The sequence below is a fragment of the Malaclemys terrapin genome, chromosome 1, assembly GCF_027887155.1.
Source record: "Malaclemys terrapin pileata isolate rMalTer1 chromosome 1, rMalTer1.hap1, whole genome shotgun sequence".
Classification (NCBI taxonomy): domain Eukaryota; kingdom Metazoa; phylum Chordata; order Testudines; family Emydidae; genus Malaclemys; species Malaclemys terrapin.
Genome location: NC_071505.1, coordinates 304,878,008 through 304,902,955, shown reverse-complemented (window position 1 = coordinate 304,902,955; position 24,948 = coordinate 304,878,008). Strand labels below are relative to the sequence as shown.

Genomic DNA, 24,948 nt, shown 5'->3' with positions numbered 1-24,948 from the left:
CCACCGCTTGCAGGTTTCCCGGAGTTCCTGAGCCACCTGCCGAGGTCGGGCCCCCGTGGGGTAGGTCAGACTCCTAAACCGCTGCCGGAAAGTCTCGGGGCTCACATCCAGGGCATCAAGAATGGCAGCCTTTACTTGGCTGTAGTCTTGGGCGGCTTCCACCGACAGGCCTCGGTAGACCATCTGCGCCGTCCCAGTCAGGTATGGGGCTAATATGGAAGCCCATAGCTCCGGGGCCCAACCGGTGACAACGGCCACCCGCTCGAAGGTGACGAGAAAGGCTTCGGGGTCATCGCCGGGCACCATTTTCGTCAGCCGGATCGGGGGGCTGGGCCGCGTAGTCCCGGCTGCGCCTCCAGGCTGGGCCAGCGTCGCTGCGAGTTGCTGGAGACATTCCCGCTGGAACTCCTGCTGCTGGGTGACCAGGTCTTGCACGAGCTGGTTCCGTTGAGTTCCAAGCTGCTCCGTGAGCTGCTGCTGCTGTAGCAGCTGTGCGGCCTGCTGCTCCCTTTGCTGTTGCAGCTGGGCCGCCTGCTGCCGCTCCTGGGTTTCTGTCACCAGGGCCAAGAGCTGGGACAGATCCATGTCTCGGGAGGGGGATCTTTCTCCCCCGGCCCCTCTCTCCCCGGAGTCGAGGGTTCGCGCCCACATCCTGGGCGGAACTCCTGCCTGGCTCGCCACGTGTAGTAGTTCCGGGGTGGGGCTCGTCCCTTCCTGGGGCGCCTGGAAGCCAGGCCGCCCCGCTACAAAGCGAATAACAGTTCTGAGCTCAGGCCCTTTGGGCAGGGGCTGAGCACACAATTAACAGTCCTGAGCTCAGGCCCTTTGTGCAGGGGCTGAGCACACAATTAACAGTTCTGAGCTCAGGCCCTTATGCAGGGGCTGAGCACACAATTAACAGTTCTGAGCTCAGGCCCTTATGCAGGGGCTGAGCAGACAATTAACAGTTCTGAGCTCAGGCCCTTTGTGCAGGGGCTGAGCAGACAATTAACAGTTCTGAGCTCAGGCCCTTTGTGCAGGGGCTGAGCAGACAATTAACAGTTCTGAGCTCAGGCCCTTTGTGCAGGGGCTGAGCAGACAATTAACAGTTCTGAGCTCAGGCCCTTATGCAGGGGCTGAGCAGACAATTAACAGTTCTGAGCTCAGGCCCTTTGTGCAGGGGCTGAGCAGACAATTAACAGTTCTGAGCTCAGGCCCTTTGTGCAGGGGCTGAGCAGACAATTAACAGTTCTGAGCTCAGGCCCTTTGTGCAGGGGCTGAGCAGACAATGAACAGTTCTGAGCTCAGGCCCTTTGTGCAGGGGCTGAGCAGACAATTAACAGTTCTGAGCTCAGGCCCTTATGCAGGGGCTGAGCAGACAATTAACAGTTCTGAGCTCAGGCCCTTTGTGCAGGGGCTGAGCAGACAATTAACAGTTCTGAGCTCAGGCCCTTTGTGCAGGGGCTGAGCAGACAATTAACAGTTCTGAGCTCAGGCCCTTTGTGCAGGGGCTGAGCAGACAATTAACAGTTCTGAGCTCAGGCCCTTATGCAGGGGCTGAGCAGACAATTAACAGCTCCGGCCCTGGGTCAGGGCGGGGCAGCAAACCAATAGTCAGTCAGAGGCCCAGGCCTTGTAGCAGGGGCTGGGTCAGTTTGGGTTAGCCCAGGCCCTAGGTCAGGGCAGGGCAGCCAACGGATAGTCTGTCACGGGCCCAGGCCCCTTGGACAAGGAGGAGGAGAGACTGCCACCCGGCGCGGGGTGGCAGGGGGGAACACAGGCCCGCCCACTCCACTGTGTTCCAGCCCGGGGCCCTATCCGCAGCAGTCCGTCTGCCGCGCAGTCAGTGGGGATCCTGACCGCAACACACTGACATGGGTTCGGGGTCTGCTATCCCCGGGCCACTTCCCATCTCCTCCTCCATGGGTACCTGCTCCTCCTGAGTTCCGTCTGCTGGGTCACAGATCATGGGCTCCTCCGGGCCCCGAGCACCAGGTAGGTCTGTCACTCCCTCTGGGCCCTCGGCGGGGGGAAGCTCAGACTGCTCCTCAGGATACCGGGCTCTCGGCAGGCTCGGCCAGTCCTCCTCAGGGTACCGGGCTCTCGGCAGGCTCGGCCAGTCCTCCTCAGGGTACCGGGCTCTCGGCCGGCTCGGCCAGTCCTCCTCAGGGTACCGGGCTCTCGGCCGGCTCGGCCAGTCCTCCTCAGGGTACCGGGCTCTCGGCCGGCTCAGGTCCGCGGGAGCTCGGGCACCAGCGTCCTCTCCCGCTGCCGGCCAGCTACTGAGCGCTGGGGCCTGGCCTTTATACTTCCTGTCCCGCCCCTTGACTTCCGGGGGGCGGGGACAGGCCGCGGTGGCTCCGCCCACTCTGGCGGCTTTTCTGGCTCATCCCTTCCTGGGGCGCCTGGAAGCCAGGCCGCCCCGCTACAGGTAGGATTACAAGAAACCCAGATTTGAGAATAGTCACTCCAGGAGCTTGTGGAATTCTGGTGCAGCAGGGACGTGGCACTCCTTTCTACAAGGAGGTTGGATGCACATAACAGGAACACCTCCTACTGGTTGGAATGCAGCATCGTGTAGGTGCTCACTTTGCCTGCTGAGCTATAGTATGAATGAATGTCATATTTGTGAATAACTGTAAAAGAGCAGTTTGTTAGAAGGGGAAGGAAATGAAGGAGTGAGGACACTTAGTCTGAACCAGGTTTTGATTAATCTACAGCTAAAATGCTTTGGAAACTTGTGACCAGAAAATAAAATAAACACATGAAAACACACTGTCTGTTTGCTTTCCAGTAATATGTTTTGTTATAGCCTTAGGAACTTTTCCTTTATGTGATAAACAATTTCACTTTACTTTGTGATGCACATAGAACAGGGGAGGCCAAACCATGGCTCGCAAGCTGCATGCGGCTCTTTGCGGAGCACCCACCCACCTTCTCTGCCTACCAGACTGGGAGAGGGGAGCTGGGGGCTTCTGCCCTGCGATGGGGTGGTGAGGGTAGGGGCTTCCACCAGGAATGACTGGTGCCTGCCAAGAAGGTGGGGGGACGACACAATTTAAAGATTCAGCCCCCCCCCAGCCTGAATCATCCCCCACCTTACCCTCAGTGGCCCCTCCCTGTGGCTCCCAGCTGTTAGCTCTGTGTGGAAAGGCAGCTGCAACTGGGAACTGCAGGGAGGGGCCACTTCTTTAGTTCCATGGGGAGAGGCAGCAACTCTTCCTGCAGCTCCCAGCTGTTTGTTGCTGCCTCTCCCCACGGCTGCAGCTACCAGCTTGCTGGTTCCAGCAGCTGCCATGCAGGGAGTGGGCCCTGCAGCATCATGTGACCAAGCAGGGCCAGCAAACCCTGGCAAAAAATCAGGGGGTGGGGGGTACGACATAGTATGCCCTCCGCCCCATGTGTCACCTCTGGCTTCTGCCCATCAGGGAGAGAGCCCTCGGTGCTTCAGCCCTGCGGGGCACGCCTTCTAGGGCTTGGGGCTTCAGCCCCAGCAGGCACCTCCCCTGGGGCTGAAGCCCCCAGACCTCCCTCCCCACAGGGCTGAAGCCTTGAGCTCTAGCAGGCATGCCCCGGCTCTCAAACTTCTGAAGATTGTCATATGTCTATGTAAGATTAGACTGAGTCTGAACACCCCGACATAGAAGAAAAGAGAGGTTTTGCAGTCATCTCAAATCGATTCTTATCAAAAGCTATGTGGTTCAAAGTAATGCTAGCCCAGGTAATGATCAGATGTGCACTTCATGCTCACCTATCTATACTTTATGCTTTAATTAAATAATTTCCTGTTGATATCTATGTATTCTGTTACCATTTCTAGGAAAATAATACTTTAAAACATAAAAATATGGCGTGAAATTGGAATTGATGACAGTTGGGAACAAATAGCACTGGCTTCAACCAGTTCATAGCAGAAGTAGATACTCAAGCGTCCCGCCACAGTTCTAACAAGGTGTCATGTTTCTGACATACAACATCCTTCCAGTTCTACTTCAGAGTCTGCCATGAATATAGGCTGTCAATCAGTCTGAATCAAACAGAGATTGTTGTAACGTGGACAAATGAGGAATAATGTAGGAGACCACTAAATTAATTTCTTTTAAACTTTTTTTTATTGCGACCTCATCCACATGTATAAAGATGATAAAATAGTGAATTTGCCCTATGCATCATCATGTTCCATAAACATCTGGCCGATGCATCCTAAAGCTATCTGTATGTTTAAAAATGATCTTTTTAAAAAAAATGTATTGACTTGACCATGTTCTGTGAAAAACAAAATTGTGTTCCAAAATGAACAAGACTGTAATATTTAAAAATATAAGCCCAGATGCTGCCCCATTCTGGTCGAGAAAAGGGAATGGAATCTTGTCCTATATTCCCTGCTAAGGATCCCCCTGGCATGTGGTGGGAGTCATTATCAAGCATAGAACTGTCATTGGCTCATCCTATGCGACCGTTCCTTTTAGCCATCGGTACAGAGGGTGGGGTGCAAGCATGGCTGGAGCGTTGTGTGCTCTGGCTATCCTCAGATGACAGACAGTCCCTTGGGGACTATTGCTAGCTGGCATATTCTGCACCAGAGCTAGGCAGAGAATCAAGGAGCTGTAATCAGCTCCCTGACAGCCCCTCATCTCAGCTGCATGGAAGAGAAACTCAGTACAGTAGAGTATCCAACCCATTTACTGTGTAATGTGTAAATTGTAATTCTTCAGTCTAGAGGCAGAATGGGGGAAACAGAGGAATTGCTTTATCAGACCAGTAGTCCATCTAATTGTGTATCCTGTCTCTGGTTGTAACCAGTATCAGGTGCTTTAGAGGAACAGTCAGGAATGGACAATTACGGAATAAGTTTGTCCATAGGGGAGATTTCTCCCTGGCCATGGTTGATTTGTGCCCCAAGGCATGAGGATTTATAAATCCTTTTTAAAATTGCTTTTCCTATCTAATGCACCTTTAGGTGGTCTCATAATCCATACATTGTCTCATCCATTTTTTAAATATCAATCCTACTCAGCTTTTGGTCTCAGAAGTATATTGTGGCAGTGATATTTGCATAATTGTTTCAGTTCTTGAAAGACTTAAACTGTCTTTTTATTACTATTATTTATTAAATGGAAGTCATTAAAAAGAAGTTACAGAAGCAGTATGCTCCTTGAAGACCAAGACTATGTACTCTTTTAGGTGCTGTACCCACTCAGATATCAAAAAGCTGTGTGAACAATAGTTTCCAGATGCAACTTTATACTGTTGGAGCCCTTCCAAGCAGCAGAGGTGTTCAAGCAAGGAGGTTTCTCTGCAGAGTGGAAAACAAAAGCAGATAAACCTCTTTCATGCATTTCTGTGCTGCTGTTTGATATTAGGCTTGTTGCTACATTGTTTGATTGGCCTCTTGATATTGGGAACTAACAAAACAGTATCCAGAATGGGCAGAGGATTCATATATTGATCAACACTGGTAATCAGCAGGAACAAGAAAAAGCTACATGAGAGTACATAAAAAGAACAGGAGTACTTGTGGCACCTTAGAAACTAACAAATTTATTTGAGCATACGTTATTTGAGGGTACATAGTTTATAAAGAATGAATCATCCTCACAAGCAAGAACATGGTACTTCAGCAGCAGTTTGTAATTCTATTGCTAAATGTGAATTCTCTGGCCAGTTCCACAGCTGCCTATCTGGAGAAACTTCTGAGCACTGTGTCCAGTGTAATAGTAATTGTTATTCAATATCGTTGGACAAACATTCACTTCCTCCCATGGGGATGGTTTCTTTCGAACTTGCTGTTATTGTATGAAGAAGGAATGTATGCAATTGTGTTTGCAAAGGAAAGACGTTTGTACTTGAGCAATGAATGTGATAAGAACTATTTTGTTTCACAGAATATTCAGAAAAGGTTCTGCTTCCTAACTTGTGATGCTGCCAGTTACCTTGGCGACAACCTACGAGGAATAGGCTCAAAGTTTGTGAGCTCTTCTCAGATGCTAACTTCCTGTTCAGAATGCCCCACTCTTTTCGTAGATGCTGAAACAGTGAGTATATTCCGGTAGAGGATAATAACTAGCATGTCCAGCTTGTGTTGTGTAAAAGAGGCTAGGGTGGCAACAGTTTTGGGAGATTTTTCTTGTTTAAGTTGTCTAGTAGTTTGGAGACAGATGTTGGGGCCTTGGAGAGACCCCCTGATTATTCCACCTTTGGTCTGCTGAAGAATATACTTATCAAGGGGCACCTGCCCTCTTGGATTCCTACATATATACCTCCTAATTATAGTGCTTTTTTTCCCCATTGTCAACCAAACTTCCATTGCATTTTCATACTCTTTTATTAGAGATTAATAATGCTGGCAAGTGGTTCTTTAAACGAGATGTGTTCAAGAATCTGTGTCTCAAGATGAACAAAGGATATAATTGCCTGTAAGTTTTACCAATATAACTGTGTCAATTAGGGATATGATTTTATTTTTTAACAAGATATTTATAAGAGTAGAAGCCCTTGTGTGAACACAGCTATCCCAATATAAAGGTGAGTTCTATTGGCATAGTTATTCTCCTTCTTGTACAGGAATAGCTATGCTGGTATAAAGCACTTTATGCCAATATAACTGCATCTACACTCGGGGGGGGGGGGAAGGGGTGGATGGTTGTACCACTTTAACTATAATATAATGTAGTTAAAGTGGTACAACTTTCTAATATAGACAAGTCCTTAGAAACCAGGTTCAGCTCACTAGTTGTAGACTATTTACAATGACAGGAGGATGAGGGTGACCAAACTTGGAGGAAGTTCAGATTCATCTGTTTACCAGACAGTTCAGCAAAGTTTATCCGAAACCTACATTCCTAGTGAGCTGGTGGTGTTGATGTTGCAATGTGGTGACACAATGATTGGCAATGCAAACATCTGAACCTCACTCAGAATGTTCTTGGGTTGTCAGGCTTAGATTTCTACACAAACTATTTGTAAAGCCTTATCGGAGAATACTGGAAATATCCAGCTTCTTTTGTTGGAAGTGATTTTGTTTTCTTCAGTCAAAATTGTGCTTATAATAAGGTTGCGAGTTTGTAGTTTGAAGAGATTGTAGAGCAGAATCTTGCTAGTTCACACTTTGATGAAACCCAAATCCACATATTCACAGTTTGCATTATGTTTTGGATTAGTAATGATAATAATGATGATAATAACTAGGGGGTCATAACTAAGAGTTCATAACTAAGCAATAACTAAGCAACACTTAGTTGCTTTTGTAGACCAAAAGAATTGCACACACCAGAGGGCTACTTGTATTCCTCCATTTCCGCACTCCACCCTCAAGCTCCCATGTGCCATTCTCCCGTCTCTTCTTTTTCAGGGACTTCTTGCACACGCCCTGTGCCAGGGTCTCTGCATGCTTTCCATTGCCCCCTCTTCCCCATCTCAGGGTACACCACTGTCCCCCATATACCTCTTTTCCTTCTTCTGCCCATACTAGGATTCCCATTTCTCCCCCCATGCCAGAGGCTTTTCATGTGCTCCCCATTCTCCCCACACAGAGGTTCCCCACCCTGCCTGTAGTTGTATGTGATTAATAATTAAGCAATCCATTTGCAAACATCTAGAAGATAATAAGGTGATAAATAACAGTGAGCATAGATTTGTCAAGAACAAATCTTGTCAAACCAACCTGATAGCTTTCTTTGATGGGGTAACAAGCCTTGTGGATAGGGGGGAAGTGGTAGATGTGGTATATCTTGACTTTAGTAAGGCTTTTGATACTGTCTCGCACAATCTTCTCATAAACAAACTAGGGAAATACAACCTAGATGAAGCTACTATAAGGTGGGTGCCTTACTGGTTGGAAAATCATTCCCAGAGAGTAGTTCTCAGTGGTCCACAGTCATGCTGGAAGGGCATAACAAGTGGGGTCCTGCAGGGATCAGTTCTGGGTCCGGTTCTGTTCAATATCTTCATCAGTTATTTAGATAATGGCATTGCGAGTACACTTATAAAGTTTGTGGACGATACTAAGCTGGGAGGTGTTGCAAGTGCTTTGGAGGTTAGGATTACAATTCAAAATGATCTGGACAAACTGGAGAAATGGTCTGAAGTAAACAGGATGAAATTCAATAAGGACAAATGCAAAGTACTCCACTTAGGAAGGAACAATCAGTTGCAAACATACAAAATGGGAAATGACTGCCTACGAAGGAGTACTGCAGAAAGGGATCTGGGGGTCATAGTGGATCACAAGCTAAATATGAGTCAACAAAAAAAGCAAACATCATTCTGGGATGTATTAGTAGGAGTATTGTAAGCAAGACACGAGAAGTAATTCTTCCGCTCTACTCCCCACTGATTAGGCCTCAACTGGAGTATTGTGTCCAGTTCTGGGCGCCACATTTCAGGAAAGATGAGGACAAATTGGAGAAAGTCCAGAGAAGAATAACAAAAATGATTAAAGGTCTAGAAAACCTGACCTATGAGGGAAGATTGAAAAAATTGGGTTTGTTTAGTCTGGAGAAGAGAAGACTGAGAGGGGACTTGATAATGGTTTTCAAGTATGTAAAATGTTGTTACAAGGAGGAGGGAAAAAAATTGTTGTTCTTAACCTTTGAGGATAGGACAAGAAGCAATGGGCTTAAATTGCAGCAAGGGAGGTTTAGGTTGGACATTAGGAAAAAATTCCTAACTGTCAGAGTGGTGAAGCACTGGAATAAATTGCCTAGGGACGTTGTGGAATCTCCATCATTGGAGATTGTTAAGAGCAGGTTGGACATGTCGGGGATGGTCTAGATAATACTTAGTTCTGGCTTGAGTGCAGAGAACTGGACTAGATGACCTCTCGAGGTCCCTTCCAATTCTATGATTCTATGTGCCCCCATTTCCTTTATGCCAGGGCGCTGCATGTGCCCCTTCCATGCTCTCTCCCCCATTCTTTCCCATGCCAGGAGCTCTGTGTGTGTCCATTATTCCCCTTCTTCCTTTTTTCTTTGTTCTCAGGGCTGCTCTACACTAGAAAGTTAGGTCAATGCAGCAACATTGGCTCAGGATGTGAAAAAGTCACACCCTTGAGAGACATAGTTAAGCTAAGCCCAGTGTAGACAGCACTAGGTCAATGGAAGAATTCTTTTGTCTATCTAGCTACTGCCTCTCAGACAGGCTGTTTTACTACAGCAATGGAAGAACCCCTTCCAGCGCTATCATAAGGGTCTATACTACAGCGCTACAGTGGTGCAGCTGCTGCATTTCTAGTGTACACATAGACTTGGGGTGTCAGCTGCTTGAAACTGTATTGGGAGGATGGGCAGAACTAAAATGAGGGGTATTGTTATAATGGAAGGTGCTAATGACTGCCTCAACCAGTTCTCAGATCTAGAGACAATTTCAGAGGTGTTTAAAGCTGTTAGCTCAGCTAACCAGATGCCATGGGCTCCGTGTGTTCTCCATTTTCCTTTTTCAGTTTTCCGATTTTCACTGAAATCATGACGGTTTTGCCCATTGATACCTAAAACATTCCCCGAAATTTTGGATTTGATCAGATGCAGTATTCAAAAATTATTGTATTGCATCCAAACAGAGAAATGCCATCAAGTTGACTAAGGCCTTGCAATCTTGGCCAATAATACTTAGCTCTTATATAGCACTTTTCATCTGTAGATCTCAAAGCACTTTACAAAGGAGGCTGGTTTCATTATCCCCATTTTACAGATAGGAAAACTGAGGGAGTTGCCCAGAGTCACCCAGAAGGCCAGTGGTAGAGCCAGAAATAGAACCCAGATCTCCTGAGTACCAGTCCAGTGCTCTCTCCTATTTTAACTAAGGGTATGTATACACTGCACAGTTAATCAAGTAGATTGGTGCATAGGTCTGATCACATAGGTTAACCTAGCCTGTGTGCAAGCATTTCTGTTTCTGCACTTGCTTGTGTGCATCTGGGACACATCCCATGATTCTTTGTGCTGAGAAGCTCTAGGTTTCTTTCTCAGTCAATTGAGGGAGAACTTGTCTGTCCTTTGGGGAAAATTGTAGAAAGGTCACTGAATTACTGTCAGCACCTGAGTGATTTAGCCTCCATCCTTACTGCAAAGTGGGTGGGTTCCAGCCCGAATTGAAGTGGAGGCCGTTTTCTAACCCCCAGCCTGGTAAGCTAGCCTCCAAACTCAAGTCAGAGAATTATTATTATTTTTTTGTATGGATGGTAGAAAGACTAAGGCTAGCACGCATGTAAGATCCAGGTTAACTGTGCAACGTAGACATACGCTCAAGTGGAAACTAGCCAGGTTCTATAGATATGTTGGAAAGAATAGGGAGATTGTTATTTGGAAAGCACCATCTTATACACATTGATTCCATCAGTACATTGTCATGCTGTGAAGCAAGGCTTCTCTCGTGGTGCTGCTCTGGACAGGGCAAAGTAGTTGGAGTATCATGTATTTCAGTTGGATAAAAAAGAGTGAAGAAGCCACCAGCAGGTGGCTTTTGAAGAGGCCAACTGATTTTAGTGGGGCAGGCTTTCAGAATGGCCTTCTTTTTGCTGCTTTGCTGTTCAGTATGGGGCTCTTGGGAAAGCCAACAGTGCCTGTGCACTCCCTCAGCTGCCCTACATGCCTCAGTGATTGAAGTTGACAAGCAGCCAACATTGTGTGCATTGCCAGGTTGGCATGGAACACTTCATAACATTTGAGTCATCTCTTCCTCTTCTAGCTCTATATCTGAAAGACAAGAGGAGGGGGCAGAGCTGGCTCTAGCCACGTTGAGACATCAGGCAACACAATATGCTCAGCAGCTTCATTTGAGTTCAGTGTAATATGGGTTGTATGATACAGTCTGGCTCTACGAAATGAGACAACCTTTCTAATTTCTTGTGACTGTCCATCTTTTATCAGTTAGCCATAGGTAGATGTTCTGTGGTGGCAGTGTGATCTTGCACATTTTATATAAAGCTGCAAGCCAGAAATGTCTGAACTGTAATCTGGGTCTGCTCTGACTCACTGCTGTGGCCTCTGAAAAGTTATTAATTTCTGTGCATCTGTTTCTGTATCTGTAAAAATGTGTATACTGTTACTTACCTCACAGGAGACTTGTGAAGATTAACTGGTTAATATTTGTACAGCACTTTGTGTATTTATTTGGGAAGGTCAGCTCTGTAGCATTTTGAGCTGAAGCCCAGAGTACAAATGTGTTTCCTGAGATTTTAGTAGTAAGAGCTAAGGTGGCTGTCTCAGCTCCGGTAGCCCCTGAACATGCACTGCAGATGGAATCAAGCTCTGAAAGTCAAAAGAAAATGCTAGTTATTCCAGAAACCCTTACTGGCTGCCAGAACCATTAGCAAGATGGATTGTGTTTTCAGTTTTAATTCCAGTTGGAGCAGGAACCTGTACATCCAGCAGTGTTAGTAGAGTTTTAGCATGGGATTGAGACTGGCAACGGGTAAACTTTAAAGTGCCTTTTTGCAGTGCATACCATAGCTTCTACTTTACAAATATGTTTCTTCTTTAATAGTAAAATTTACTGGCCTATTTTTTATTTTAATGTTTCCAGCTTCTCTCTTGTGGACTTCTTGAAAAGCTAAAATTCAGTGTTCTAGAACTACAGGAGTATTTGGACACATACAACAACAGGAAAGAAGCAACTCTCTCAGTAAGTGAGATTTCTATGCTTTATTGCCCTGTGTATTCAAATATTAAAACGTTTTGATCTCAAATCTGTTTAAATTAATAGTAGTATAACATTTTGTAGGTCAATATTGTATCTAGAATTTGGATCCATAAATGTCTTCTCTCTCTTTTTTTGGAAGATATGGTAATTGATACAACAAGAATTAAAAGAATGGCTCTTTATAGAGCTTAATTTCAAATGTGTGTGCATTCTCTAGTCTGTCAAGCTCCTCCTCTCTATTAATTAGTAATTCATGTATTAATTTGTTTTGTTTATACAATAGAAACACTATTAGAAATCAGAACTCTAGCTTTTTAACTCAACCCACTAATGCAAAATGTGTTGGGCTGTATGAATGAAGAGCTTAATTGAAAAACTTGAGTTAATATGTTTTCAAGACATCATATTGTGAGACTAAAATACTTTGTTACCCGTCTTTAAATCTAGCCAGAGCTAATACCTCACTTTTTTTCTCTGAAAACAGTGGCTTGCAAACTGCAAAGCAACGTTTGCTGGGGGTTCACAAGATGGAGTTATTACTTGTCAGCCAGGGGACTCTGAAGAAAAGGTAATAAGGAGCTATTTTACTTTCCTGTCAAGTGACATTTATGCATTGTTTCTTGATGCCAAATGAAGCTGGTGCCTTTCCCTCTTGTGTCCCTTTGCAGAGCTTGTACGCAATACCAATTCTTGCACTCATGAGTCTGTTGTTGCTGTTGGCACAGGCCTGCCCAAACTGGATGGAGAATGGGTGGGGATATAGCTCTGTCCTCCCACTCTGCACCAGCAAGCAGAGCTGGCCCCTGATCAGGGCAAATGGATGTTGCCCTGTAACAGCAGTGACGTTCCTACAGCATAATGTCTCTGGGAGTTCCTTCTGGTGCACTTTATTTCCAGAGCACCTTCAATGTTGCCAGTGGCTTTGCAACCACAATCTGGCCCATTGTATGTAGACTTTTTGCATTTGAGCTTTAATACCTGAAATATTAAGCCTTTCACTGTTAAGTTATTGGCTGAAATCCAGCTGATGTTAGTAGTAACAAAATATTTACCATCAAAGGACTTTTCAGTGGTCTGTGAAGTATTAATGCTGTGGAAAAACACTTATGCGAAACAATGTTTCATGCATTGCAATTGAAACAAAAGATTCCTGTATATGCTATGAAGTGATTGCCATAAAGCAGTCAGTCTTCCTGGTTCTTTGCTATTTTAACTATACAGAACAATTGGTATCTCAAACACCATTGTGTGGGAAGTGTTGGAAAATGTTATTCTTTCTTTTCTAATGGCAAATATTGTATATGTTCATGGCAGAGCAAGTGCTAGACAATTTAGATGTCTTCAAGTCACCAGGGCCTGATGAAATACATCCTAGAATACTCAAGGAGCTGATTGAGGAGATATCTGAGCCATTAGCGATTATCTTCGAAAAGTCATGGACAACGGGAGAGATTCCAGAGGACTGGAAATGGGCAAATATAGTTCGTAGTTATAGGGGCTCTCAGTCAAGCTGGAAGGGCATATTGAGTGGGGTCCCACAGGGATCAGTTCTGGGTCCAGTTCTTCTTCAATATCTTCATCAATGATTTAGATAATGGCATTGAGAGTACACTTATAAAGTCTGTGGTTGAAGCTGGAGGGGTTGCAAGTGCTTTGGAGGCTAGGATTACAATTCAAAATGATCTGGAGAACTGGTCTGAAGTAAATAGGATAAAACTCAATAAGGACAAATACAAAGTATGCCACTTAGGAAGGAATAATCAGTTGCACACATACAAAATGGGAAATGACTGCCTAGGAAGGAGTACTGGAGAAAGGGATCTGGGGATCATAATGGATCACAAGCTAAATATGAGTCAACAGTGTAACACAGTTGTAAAAAAAGCAAACGTGGTTTTGATTTGTATTAGCAGGAGTGTTGTAAGCCAGACACAAGAAGTAACTCTTCCATTCTACTCCGAGCTGTTTAGGCCTCAACTGGAATATTGTGTCCAGTTCTGGGTGCCACTGTAACACCGACAGACCCTGGTTGTCAGCGGGGGGGGGGGGGGTTTCGAACCAGGGACCTCTGGAGCTTAGTGTATGAGCCTCTACTGCATGAGCTAAACGCCAACTGCCTGTTAACTAAGGCTATAGAGGAGACTCATTTAACTCTCTCCCTTAGTGGTCTTGGTGCCACTAGATGGGACAGAACACCACACCCAGAAGGAGTATGGGTTACGTATTTCCTCTAGCTGAGGAAGCACGTCCCGAGCTTCAGTGTCTTCCCAGTTGAAATCCTGGATGAGCCCCTATTTGTAACACTGACAGACCCTGGTCGTCAGCAGGCAGAATCGAACCTGGGACCTCTGGAGCTAAGTGCATGACTGGCTTTTGGCTAAGGCTGTAGAGCAGACTCACTTAACTCTCTTAGTCGTCTCGGTGCCACTAGATGGGACAGAACACCACACCCAGAAGGTGTGTGGGTTACACCACATTTCAGGAAAGATGTGGCCAGAATGGAGAAAGTCCAGAGAAGAGCAACAAAAATGATTAAAGGTCCAGAAAATGTGACCTATGAGGGAAGATTGAAAAAATTGGGTTTGTTTAGTCTGGAGAAGAGAAAACTGAGAGGGGACATAACAGTACATAAAAGGTTATTACAAGGAGGATGGAGAAAAATTGTTCTCCTTAACGTCTGAGAATAGAACAAGAAGCAATGGGCTTAAATTGCAGCAAGAAGGTTTAGGTTGGACATTAGGAAAAAATTCCTAACTGTCAGGGTAGTTAAGCATTGTAATAAATTGCCTAGGGATATTGTAGAATCTCCATCATTGAAGATTTTTAAGAACTGGTTAGACAAACACCTGTCAGGGATGGCCTAGATAATATTTAGTGCTGGCTTAAGTGCAGGGGACTGGACTACAAGACCTCTTGAGGTCCTTTCCAGTCTTACTATTCTGTGATTTGAAGGGTTTTGACTCACAGACCAGATATTCTGACAGGCACCTAGAGAAGCATGATGTCTTGTTCCAGTCCTCGAAAGATAGAGACAGACAGACAGACAGAAAAGAAGGAGCAGTAACGAACACACTTAAGAAATGACATCTGGAGGCAGAAGAAAGAAGAAACATGACATTCCCTCTTTCCTTGTCTTTGTGTATGTAAAAAAGGACAATAACCTTTTCAGAACTACACACCTGAAATTTTAGCCATATTTTCCTCTAACATGTTTTCTCTACTTGTTCATTATCTCTCCTCTCCCATTCTCTCCCTTTTTTTCTGGTTCATTTTCTTTCTTCCCTTTTTTTTTCTGATCATCCTTTGTTCCTCTTCCTCTGTTTGCCAGAAGCTGGGAATGCGCGACAGGTGATGGATCACTTAATAATTACCTGTTCTGTTCATTCCCTCTGGGGCACCCTGGCATTGGCCACTGTCGGAAGACAGGATACTGGGCTCAGTGGATCTTTTGTCTGACCCAGTATGGCCGTTCTTATGTTTCTTGCTTCATTTTTTCCTTCTTCTTTGTACTTCACTTTCTGTTCCTGCTCTCCCTTGCTTTTTATGCACATGCTTTTGTGAACATATGGGAAGGGAGAGCAAATTCTACAGCTATTGCTTCCCCTCTCACCTCCCTCTCCCCCTAGTGCATTTTGGCTGCCTTGACATTTTTAGCATTAAAGCCCATGGACCAGTGCCAGCACAAGTACATGCACACATTGGGAAAGCTGCTCACATACCTGACAATGCTTGGGTTGCATTTTACAAGCCCTGATGTAGTGACACATGGTCATGTTGTGAATGGGCTGTGTGCAAAACTAAGTAAAAGATCACAGAATCGTAGACTTTAAGGTCAGAAGGGTCCATTATGATCATCTAGTCTGACCTCCTGCACAACGCAGGCCACAGAATCTCACCCACCCACTCTTGTATCAAACCTACGTTTGAGCCATTGAAGTCCTCAAATCATGGTTTAAAGACTTCAAGGTGCAGAGAATCTTCCAGCAAGTGACCCGTGCCCCACACTGCAGAGGAAGGCGAAAAACCCCCAGGGCCTCTGCCAATCTACCCTGGAGGAAAATTCCTTCCCTACCCCAAATATGGCCATCAGCTAAACCCTGAGCATGTGGGCAAGACTCACCAGCCAGACACCCAGGAAAGAATTCTCTGTAGTAACTCAGATCCCATCCCATCTCACACCCCATCACAGGCCATTGGGCATATTTACCACTAATAGTCAAACACCAATTAATTGCCAAAATTAGGCTATCCCATTATACCATTCCCTCCATAAACTTATCAAGCTTAGTCTTGAAGCCAGATCTGTCTTTTGCCCCCACTGCTCCCCTTCGAAGGCTGTTCCAGAACTTCACTCCTCTGATGGTTAGAAACCTTCGTCTAATTTCAAGTCTAAACTTCCTGATGGCCAGTTTATATCCATTTGTTGGATGGATATGGGAAAAGATTCCTTACTGCTTTTATAAATACAATTCAAATACGAGATAAAATTTGTGTGGAGGTTTAATGACTGGAATCTGTTTAATCGTTATCTTCCCACTGTACTAGAACAGAAACCAAACAGTAGCTTAAAAAGTTGCTGATGCACTGCTGTTTTTAAAGCTTCCTCGTCCTCACCCATCCCTGCTTTCATAATTGTAATTCTCAGTCCCATTTTACAACATCTTGTTCATTATTTTAAAAGGAAATAAAGCAGAAGGAATAGAGAGAACACTGAATGATCCACAAAGGGGATTAAAATATGAATCGGGTACATAGAATCTGCATAAGATACTAAATGGCCTAAACACATCTAAAAATATGAATGTCATATTACAGTTGTGTTGTGTTTGTCTTTAATAAGGTGTTCTCTATTTCAGAGTAAATGTGTGTGTTTTGTGAAAAAAGGGTTAGTATACAAACTACTTGTTGGTCAGAATGAAAAGAAGTGTTTCTCGCTGCTGCAGGAATCCCTATTCTCTTCCCAGCAATGTTCCCTCAACACAAAATGTATTATTCCTGGGAGTTCACAAGACGGTAGGACTTTTGATCGACAGATTCATAAGTTTCGCTTCTCCCCTCCCATTCACTTGTCCATATGAAACAGTCCTTCTCACCAAAAGGCCTTTCTTCTCCAACACTTTCCATTCTATTTACTCACCAAAAGTAGAATGGGAGGAAGACTTCAGGGAAGCATGTGCTGAGAAAGTGTCATTGGGAAGGGAAAAATAACTCCTACAATGGTGAGTAATTTTTTCCATGCCTTTCTTCTGCGCTTCACCCTGAGTATGAAATGATAGTTCCACACAAGCACAGAATGAAGAAGATGGGGATATGCCAAAGAATAAAATAATTGTTGGTAAAAGAAAGGCCCTCCATCTTGCAGAGGAAACAGTAGCATAGGTGCCAACTTCTCCTGGCGCCGGTGGTTGCTCGACCCCTCCCCCCACCCCGACTCTACCCCTGCCCCGGCCCTATTCTAACTCCTTCCCCAACGTCCCCACCCCAACTCCGTCCCCTCCCAGCCCCTATTGGACCCCTTCCCCAAATCCCTGCCCCGGCCCCGCCTCCTCCCCTAAGCGTGCCGCATTCCCACTCCTCCCCCCTCCCTCCCATAGCTTGTTATGCTGCGAAACAGCTTTTCACGGCGGCAAGTGCTGGGAGGAGAAGCAGGGATGCGGTACGCTCAGGGGAGGAGGCAGAGGTGAGCTGGGGCGGGGAGCTGCTGCACCCACCAATTTTTCCTCATGGGTGCTCCAGCCCCGGAGCACCCACAGAGTCGGTGCCTATGAGCAGTACTTAAACTCTTTAATGCCATTTAAAGATAATACACAGGTCCTAGAATGCTGCTTGGCACATGAACTCCCTCTTCTGACCTTCGAACAGCCCCTCAACGCTGCCAAGCTCATCATCAAAAGCAAGTTCCCCACAGACTAGGACACACCAACTCAAAGAAGCACCAGCCCCTGCCAGAACAACATTTGCAAACCCTGCAGACGTATCTCCACTGCTACGATGATCAATACTACACACAATACACCTTTCAAGATTCACAAGTCCTACACATGCTTATCACAACATGTGATGCACCTCATCCAGTGCATCGAATGCCCCAATAACAACTATGTGGGTAAAACCAGTCATTTTACAAGGTGTGATTCCTACTTGATGTCAATTTGATTTAATTCCTACTGGATTAGCCACAGAAGGCTCCCTGATAAAGTTGGATTAGGAAGATCTGGAATCAAGTCTCAGTTGCAGTAAAGTTGAGCACTCACAGCAACTCCTGAAGCTAAACTAGGAACTCTGTTAATGATGTAAGTCCTCTATACCGTCTGACTACAAATGGGAAAATGCAGCCTTTAAACATGGAGTTGAATTGGCTCTGCACCCAGCTCCTGGAAATACATAGCTATCCAAAATACAGCTACCGGCTGAGCACAGTTTCTGCTGCCTTCAAATCCAACAGTTACTTTGGGATATATTAGCACATGTTCTATCTCTCTCATACTTTCCAAGGCTTGCAGCACAACATTTGAAAACAGTAGAACCAATGCTGAGGACTAGAACACCCAAACATCATCCACTTGCTGCTGAATGCCCCAGCTCCTGTGGGACTCTCCTGTGTCAATGAATGGCTAAGAATTGTATTACCTTTAAAGTGTCTGTCTAGTCTGGAGTCAGATTAGCACCTTCAGAGTAATGGGGTGACTCCCATCTCTTTTTAGGACCTATAAGTACTTCCTTAAAATCACAAGAAGGCTTACCGGCATCAGACTACTTCTTTGCCATCTTTCTACCCTATTTTAATGGCCCCAGTTCTGATCTTGTTAAAACTGAAAAACTACTCTTCTCCTGAAAAAAAGATAAATACAAATTTTGCTGGAGCACAGTAACTTTCTTATTTTTTCTTTCTTAGACCTATTTGAAAAATATAGGTAACATTCATCCCTACAGGGTTTTTACCATGCAGGCTTGTCAACTAATCTCTATCCTCTCTCACACACACACCAAGAAGATTTAGTCTGGAACCTGAGAGACCTTTGAATGCTAAAGTCATTCTGCCTGAACAGTTAAATGGCAGGGGAAGGCAAATGAGTTCTCAATCAAATACTGATTACCCTCTCAACTTCCAAGGAATATTACTTTTCATGCTGAGGGAGCCAGGATGAGGAATTAAAATCATTATCAAATTATAGCGCCAAGTTGGGGCTGGGCATCATTAACCTAGAGAATCTTTAGAATATTTATTTAAAGAGTGGTATGTTTTCCTTCAGTGAGCAGGGAGGGTTTTTTTTCCTCTTGACTTACTCTGTGCCTTTCCCCCCCCACACACATACACATACTTTCTTTTTGGAAGCAGTGGAGAGAAGGCAGCTTTTCTTGAACAACAGACCATGGAATTCACTTTTTTTTTGGCTGCTTTCCCCCACTTTTAAAAAGTAAATTCCATGGTAGATTAGGACACACTTATTTACTGAATTAGGGATTTTTAAAAGTTCACATAAAACGTGAAGATGGTGTCAAAATTTGGAAATATATAAGTGAAATGCTTTGACAAATGCAAATCAGTGTAGTTCTGAATTTACTGGCACAGTAATTTGTCTTATCTCTTCCTGATTGATCTTATATTTAGTTGTACAAGGCTTAATTACATAAACTGCATGGAATTTGACCAATAATGTCAAAGGCTTAATGTTAACCACCACAAAAGCTAGCACATTTAGAGCTTAGTCTGCCATTCAGTCATTAACTCATCCCATTGTATACAGGTAATGTAGGAAACCGGGCAAGCTTAAATTCATACATACTTTAATATCAAAGCACAATGGGATGAGGACAGGGCTGAATTCCTTTGCTTTGGCAATGCCAAGATAGTCCCTTAGCATTTGTTAACTTTTTTGTATTTGCCTTCTTTGTTTTTAAATAATAATATAAAATATTTTATAACAATTACAAATGTTCATTAACATCATTGCATGTGCACTGACATCACATTGCAGCTGGGCAGATGTCAGTATAGGTTTATGCGAGAGTTAAACTGATGATATGATGGTTTTATAGACCAGATATGGCACCTCGACAAAATGGTGAAAACTGTATTAGAAATGCATAGACCGATATATTAGAGTGAACATTAGCTCCTGGGAAAAGGAAGAGCAAGCATCTCTCCTTTTTCAGGGAGGGGACTTTCTTTAAAGTTCAGATTTTAAAATAATTCACAACTTAAAAGTTATACACCAAACTTTTCAGTTCTAAAATGCCCAGTTATAAACCTGGAAGCCACAGGGTTTTTAATAGAAATAGTATTTGACCTTAGACGGCCATACAACACAACATTTTTGCTTCAGTTCTGTTAACGATTTGAAACCACTGCATAAACTTTTGAGAACTTCTGTGCTATGAATTCTTTGTCCATAATAAAAAGACCAAACTTAGCCAAATTTATTCATTTAAAAATCATTAAGCAGTGGAAACTTTGATGGTATAATTTCCTGGTTTTTGGAAATACACTCTGGGAGAAATTGGGGCTAATAAATCTCAAAATCTAACTGATTTCAGTTAGTTTATAATTTACCATTAGGAGTAAAGCTTGGTTTTAATGAGAATGCTGTGCATGATGTGTGGGTGGTACATTTTCAACCACTTAGCAAACTGAGGCAAGCAATGCTAATATTGTTGACAGTTAAGCTATTAAAGAAGGGCTGTGCTTCCTATTGCATGCATTACACTGACACTATACTTTCTTTCCTTTCCTTTTTCCTGTGCCATGCTTGCTGTGTAGCAAATGGAATCTCTTGCAGTAAGTTGAAGTTCTTTCATATTCTTTGTCCATCTAGAGATGGACTAATACAGCCTGGTTTTACTGTTTGTTTTTTTTTCTTTTTATCTCTTGGCATGTTTTCCCTTTTTCTTTTCAATTTTTCCTTAGCAATTTTGATTCAACATGTTGTAAGTAACTAAGTTGTGTTTTGAGTCACTTTTCTCTTGAAGCAGAAATCTAAGCTACTATTACAAATTCTGGCATTGTCACATATCATTTAGAACAGCTCTTTACATTAATTTTGAATGTGCGTCAGTCTTGTTTAACAGTCCAGACTCTAAGTAGCTTTAATAAGCTAGAATGGAGAGCTGAAGTGGTTATTTTAAAACTTGTAATGTTTCAATATATCTCTATGAAACATTGGAAATTCTAATTTTAAATTAGGTTTTAAAATGTTTTCATCATATGCTAATTTGAATAATTTCACCATGTTGTCATTTCAATAAGTTTTCACAAATAAAAAAAAGTAAGCTGCATGATATGATATTTAACTGCTGAATATATCAAACTTGCATTTAATTCATATTAGTTTAGTTTTGCACAATTATGTTAGCTTAATCTAGTAGTCAGAAGGGAAAAACTGAATGTTAAAACTATAGTATTGGCTATCCTAACGGTTCAAAAATCACAAGTTAACCCCCCAAAATCATGAGATTTTAAAAAAAGTTATATTGTGTTTTTTGGTCTGTGTTTGATTTTTGAATTCTCCCCACCTGCCCCCAGTGCATGGGTGACAATTACTGTGGCCCACTCTCCCAAAATGATTGGGTAAAATGATTTTGCCCCTGCAGCAAGAATCACCCCATACCTGCTCATTCCCCTGCTCAGGAATTAATTCTGCCCTCCCAATCCCCAAATCAGTTCTGTCCCCTTACCAGAGCTGCCTGTCACATTAATTCTGCTCATCCCCAATTTTGACCACTCAAGTTACCCCTTCAGTTCTGCCCCCACATCTGCCCCACCTTCACATCAGTTCTGCACCTAGGGTGAGCAGACAGCAAATGTGAAAAATCGGGATGGGGGGTAATAGGAGCCTATATATAAAAAAAAAAAAAAGACCCAAAAATCGGGACTGTCACTATAAAATCGGGACATCTGGCCACCCTATCTGCACCCCACCCCCAAGCCTCAGCTCTGCTCCTTCTGCAGCTACTGGTGTGGGGGGTGGAGGCAGCTGCAGTAGGTTTCCTTCTTCTCCCCTTTGCCAGGCCAGGTGTTGCAAGGAGAGAGCAAGTTGTTCCCAGGAGGGAAGGAGGAGTGGAGCCGTCCTAAACTAATGGGATTTTTCTGTTCCTTCCTCCCCACTCTTGTGAGACTGGTTCCTGAGGGCACAGGGGGGAAAGCTCTGCCTGCTTCCTGTAGCAGCCCTAGCTGGCTGCTCTTCCCCAGGAAGTGAGCATGTGGGGAAGGCAGCCAGTCAGAGGGGTTTTCCCTCCAGGTAGTGCTGAAATTCAACGGAGGGCAGGAGCTTCTCAAATCATTGCGAGACTGGCTCCAACTCCAACCCTGGCCAAACTCTTGTGACTTGTGGAGATATTGCAAGGGTTGGTTACACTCTGTGATTAAATCAGAACCTTGTTTCTAACTAATTGCTGGTTACAAATTACAGAAGTATCATACTTAATCTCTCACGTGGGAGATGGGGAAGAAGCACTTTGCATTGCTATCAAGTGATTCCATCATGTGACACTCAGAATGAGCTGTGTCCAGCTCTCCTTGTTCTTATAAAGAGTTGACACAATACTGGTTTGGGGTAGAGTTGGTGAAATGGACCTCATAAAGCCTTTTGTGAGGTATTTTTTGTTAACAAGCTTCTAAACAGGGCCAGAGGATTCAGGGGGCCTGGGGCAAAGCAATTTCGGAGGCCCCTTCCATAAAAAAAAGTTGCAATCCTATAGAATACTATATTCTCATGGGGGGCCCCTACGGCAAATTGCCCCACTTGCCTCCCCCTCTGGGCAGCCCTGCTTCTAAAGCAACAAAAGCAGCCACTGAGATTATGTCTAGGCACAAGTCCTTTTGGTCCCTTTTGAAGCTTTAAAGATTGGTGTTTTTTTTCTTTTAAAAAGTCTGTAAGACAAATCATTCCCTACACAAGTTAATCCTTCCTCCATGAGAGACAGGAAGCTCCTTGAATTTGGATTCAAAGCATTTCCACCTCATAGTTCAGTCAGGGACACAGAATTTGGCCCTTGGTCCACCTGTAGAGTTAGCGGAGGGTTCAGAATCCCAAAACCCATACTCTTGGGAAAGCCACAACTCCAGGTCCATCTGCTCTTCTGAACCTCATAACTACTATAGCCATTCCATGATACCTTGGTATCCTCAGTCCCCCCTTGGGGATGGAGTTGCACATCGTGTTAAGAGAATAATTTTAAGTTAATACTCCTGGGGCAATATTAACTTAAGATGGCAGGAATGATACCACAGAGACCAGATCTCCCCTTATCTATGGAACTTGATTCCCCTTCCCAGAGTCCCCATGGAGTGATTTCATCAAGGTTGAGGAAAAGGGGGTTTATGTGGCAGAACCAGCACTTCCTACCTCCCCCACACATTCTATGTCCACATGATTGGATTCACTGCTTTTTGTTCCTTTCCACTCATAGAAGCAGAAGGGAGCACCGCCTTGTTATTCTTATTGTCGTTTATGACTTGTATTATCATAGCATCTAGGAGTCCCGGTCATGGGACAGGACCCCATTTTGGATTTCCTTTCTCTCAGAAGACATCTCTCTGGCCACTTTTTAATTTTAAAAGCATTATATATATGCAAGTTACTGCCCCTCTTTGTGCCTCAGTTTCCCCATCTGTAAAATGGGGATAATGATACTGACCTCCTTTGTAAAGCACTTTGACATCTACTGATGAAAAGTGCTATATAAGAACTAGGAATTATTATTCTGAACTGTGACCAGATACAGACAAAACAAAATTGTGGGTGTTTTCACTCTGATATGATATGCCAACCAGCTTTTTCTTACCAGAGAAACAGTAATAGATATATCCCCAAATATGTTTTATTGGCTGCACAAAAATGACCCAAAATCTGCTGCTCTTTATTAATGTTTTCTCCTCCTATACATCTTTCCTTAGCAATTGGAACTGTGTCAGAGATTATATAAACTCCACTTCCAGCTGCTGTTGCTTTTTCAGTCGTACTGTAAACTCATTGGACAGGTGCATGAAGTTAGTTCCATGCCAGAGGTATGTCATAAGCACAACCAAGCCTTCTACTAAAATAATCACTGTATCTTTGTATTTTTATTTCTACATGTTTTCACCAAAAAATAATTATTAACCTGAATTATGGGTCTCCAAACTAAATGGTTCTATAACACTCCTTTGTCTGAATTAAAATGTGTTTGGGAATTCTGCACTGTATGTAAGAGACAGTACAGTGATTCAAAGTTTGAGTTCTTTTATGCAGTCAGTCTTCTATGGTAATTTCAGTAATTTGCATGGTAATGAGTGAGAATACTAAATTAGGCCCAGTCCTGCAGAGATTTATTCAAATGCTTAATTTAACATGTTGGGATTACTCATTCTATGTAAAATTAAATAAGTGCATAAGTCTTTATAGGATCAAAGAAAATGTTCAGGGAAATTGACCTTGCTTCCATTGTCTGGAAATGATTCTTATTCTAGCCATGGCTGACGTTAGTTGGACTTTGTGGCCAGATCTACACTAGGAGCACTTTGCCACTATAACTATACCAGCAAAGTGCTCCTAGTGGATGCAGTTTATACTGGCAATACTGCACTTTGCTTATTCCAGACCCCTGAATGAAATAAAAAGCTTCTAGTGTAGATATAATTATACCAGCAAAAGCACATTTTTTCTGGTGTAACTGAGTCTACACTGCAGCTTTCCCAGTGCAGCTGTCTCAGTCAGAGATCACACCTCTTCACACCCCTGACTGACATAGTTATGGTGGCAGAAGTCTGTAGTATAGACTTGACCTTAAGCTTGCATTGTAAGTGTTCATGCCGTACCTCTTCTGTGGATTCACAAAGGTCTCCAGTCTCTGCTGCTGTCGATCTGACTCTAGCCAAGAGTACTAAATTCACTTAAAAGAAAAAATATTAAAATTAGAATGTACGAAGAACCATAATATCATCATAGTCATTTAATTTTAATTTGATTCATAAACATTGTGTCGCTTGTTTTAGAAAATGTTTCCTAAAATTTCTTACTACATCTTTGAGATACAGTAGTTCTAAAACCATGACACAGAAATGGTCTGTTTTGAGCTTGATAGCTGGCCATTTCTCTTCAGATATTTCTACACAGATTACTTTTTTAAAATGCTTCACATCAGCAGGTTTTGGAGGCAAATATAGTCTCATAAATATTCCAAAACACATAATATATTAAGAAACGGTATTTTTCATGTAACTACTGTATATTCTGTGGTCATCACTTAAGAGAAGATGATAAAATAAATTACAGCATATGTTTTTTTTTTCCTTGTAAAAATGTGTTATATATGAAAGTAGTGGGAAAGAACTAGTGCTTTTAATATGATTGT

At 43.5% G+C, this 24,948-nt stretch overlaps 1 protein-coding gene across 8 annotated transcripts in view; it reads left to right on the top strand.

Moving 5' to 3' along the window:
- FRY (FRY microtubule binding protein) overlaps positions 1–24,948 on the top strand; it is a 422,104-nt gene that overhangs the window by 394,378 nt on the left and 2,778 nt on the right. For 6 of the 8 annotated variants that reach the window (XM_054015341.1, XM_054015335.1, XM_054015342.1 and 3 more), the window contains exons 56-60: positions 5,865–6,014; positions 11,500–11,598; positions 12,101–12,184; positions 20,378–20,395; positions 23,513–23,623. In XM_054015341.1, the coding sequence (XP_053871316.1) occupies positions 5,865–6,014; positions 11,500–11,598; positions 12,101–12,184; positions 20,378–20,395; positions 23,513–23,623 (462 nt within the window). The remainder of the gene's footprint in view (positions 1–5,864; positions 6,015–11,499; positions 11,599–12,100; positions 12,185–20,377; positions 20,396–23,512; positions 23,624–24,948) is intronic. The other 2 variants (XM_054015336.1, XM_054015340.1) reach the window with 1 other exon arrangement.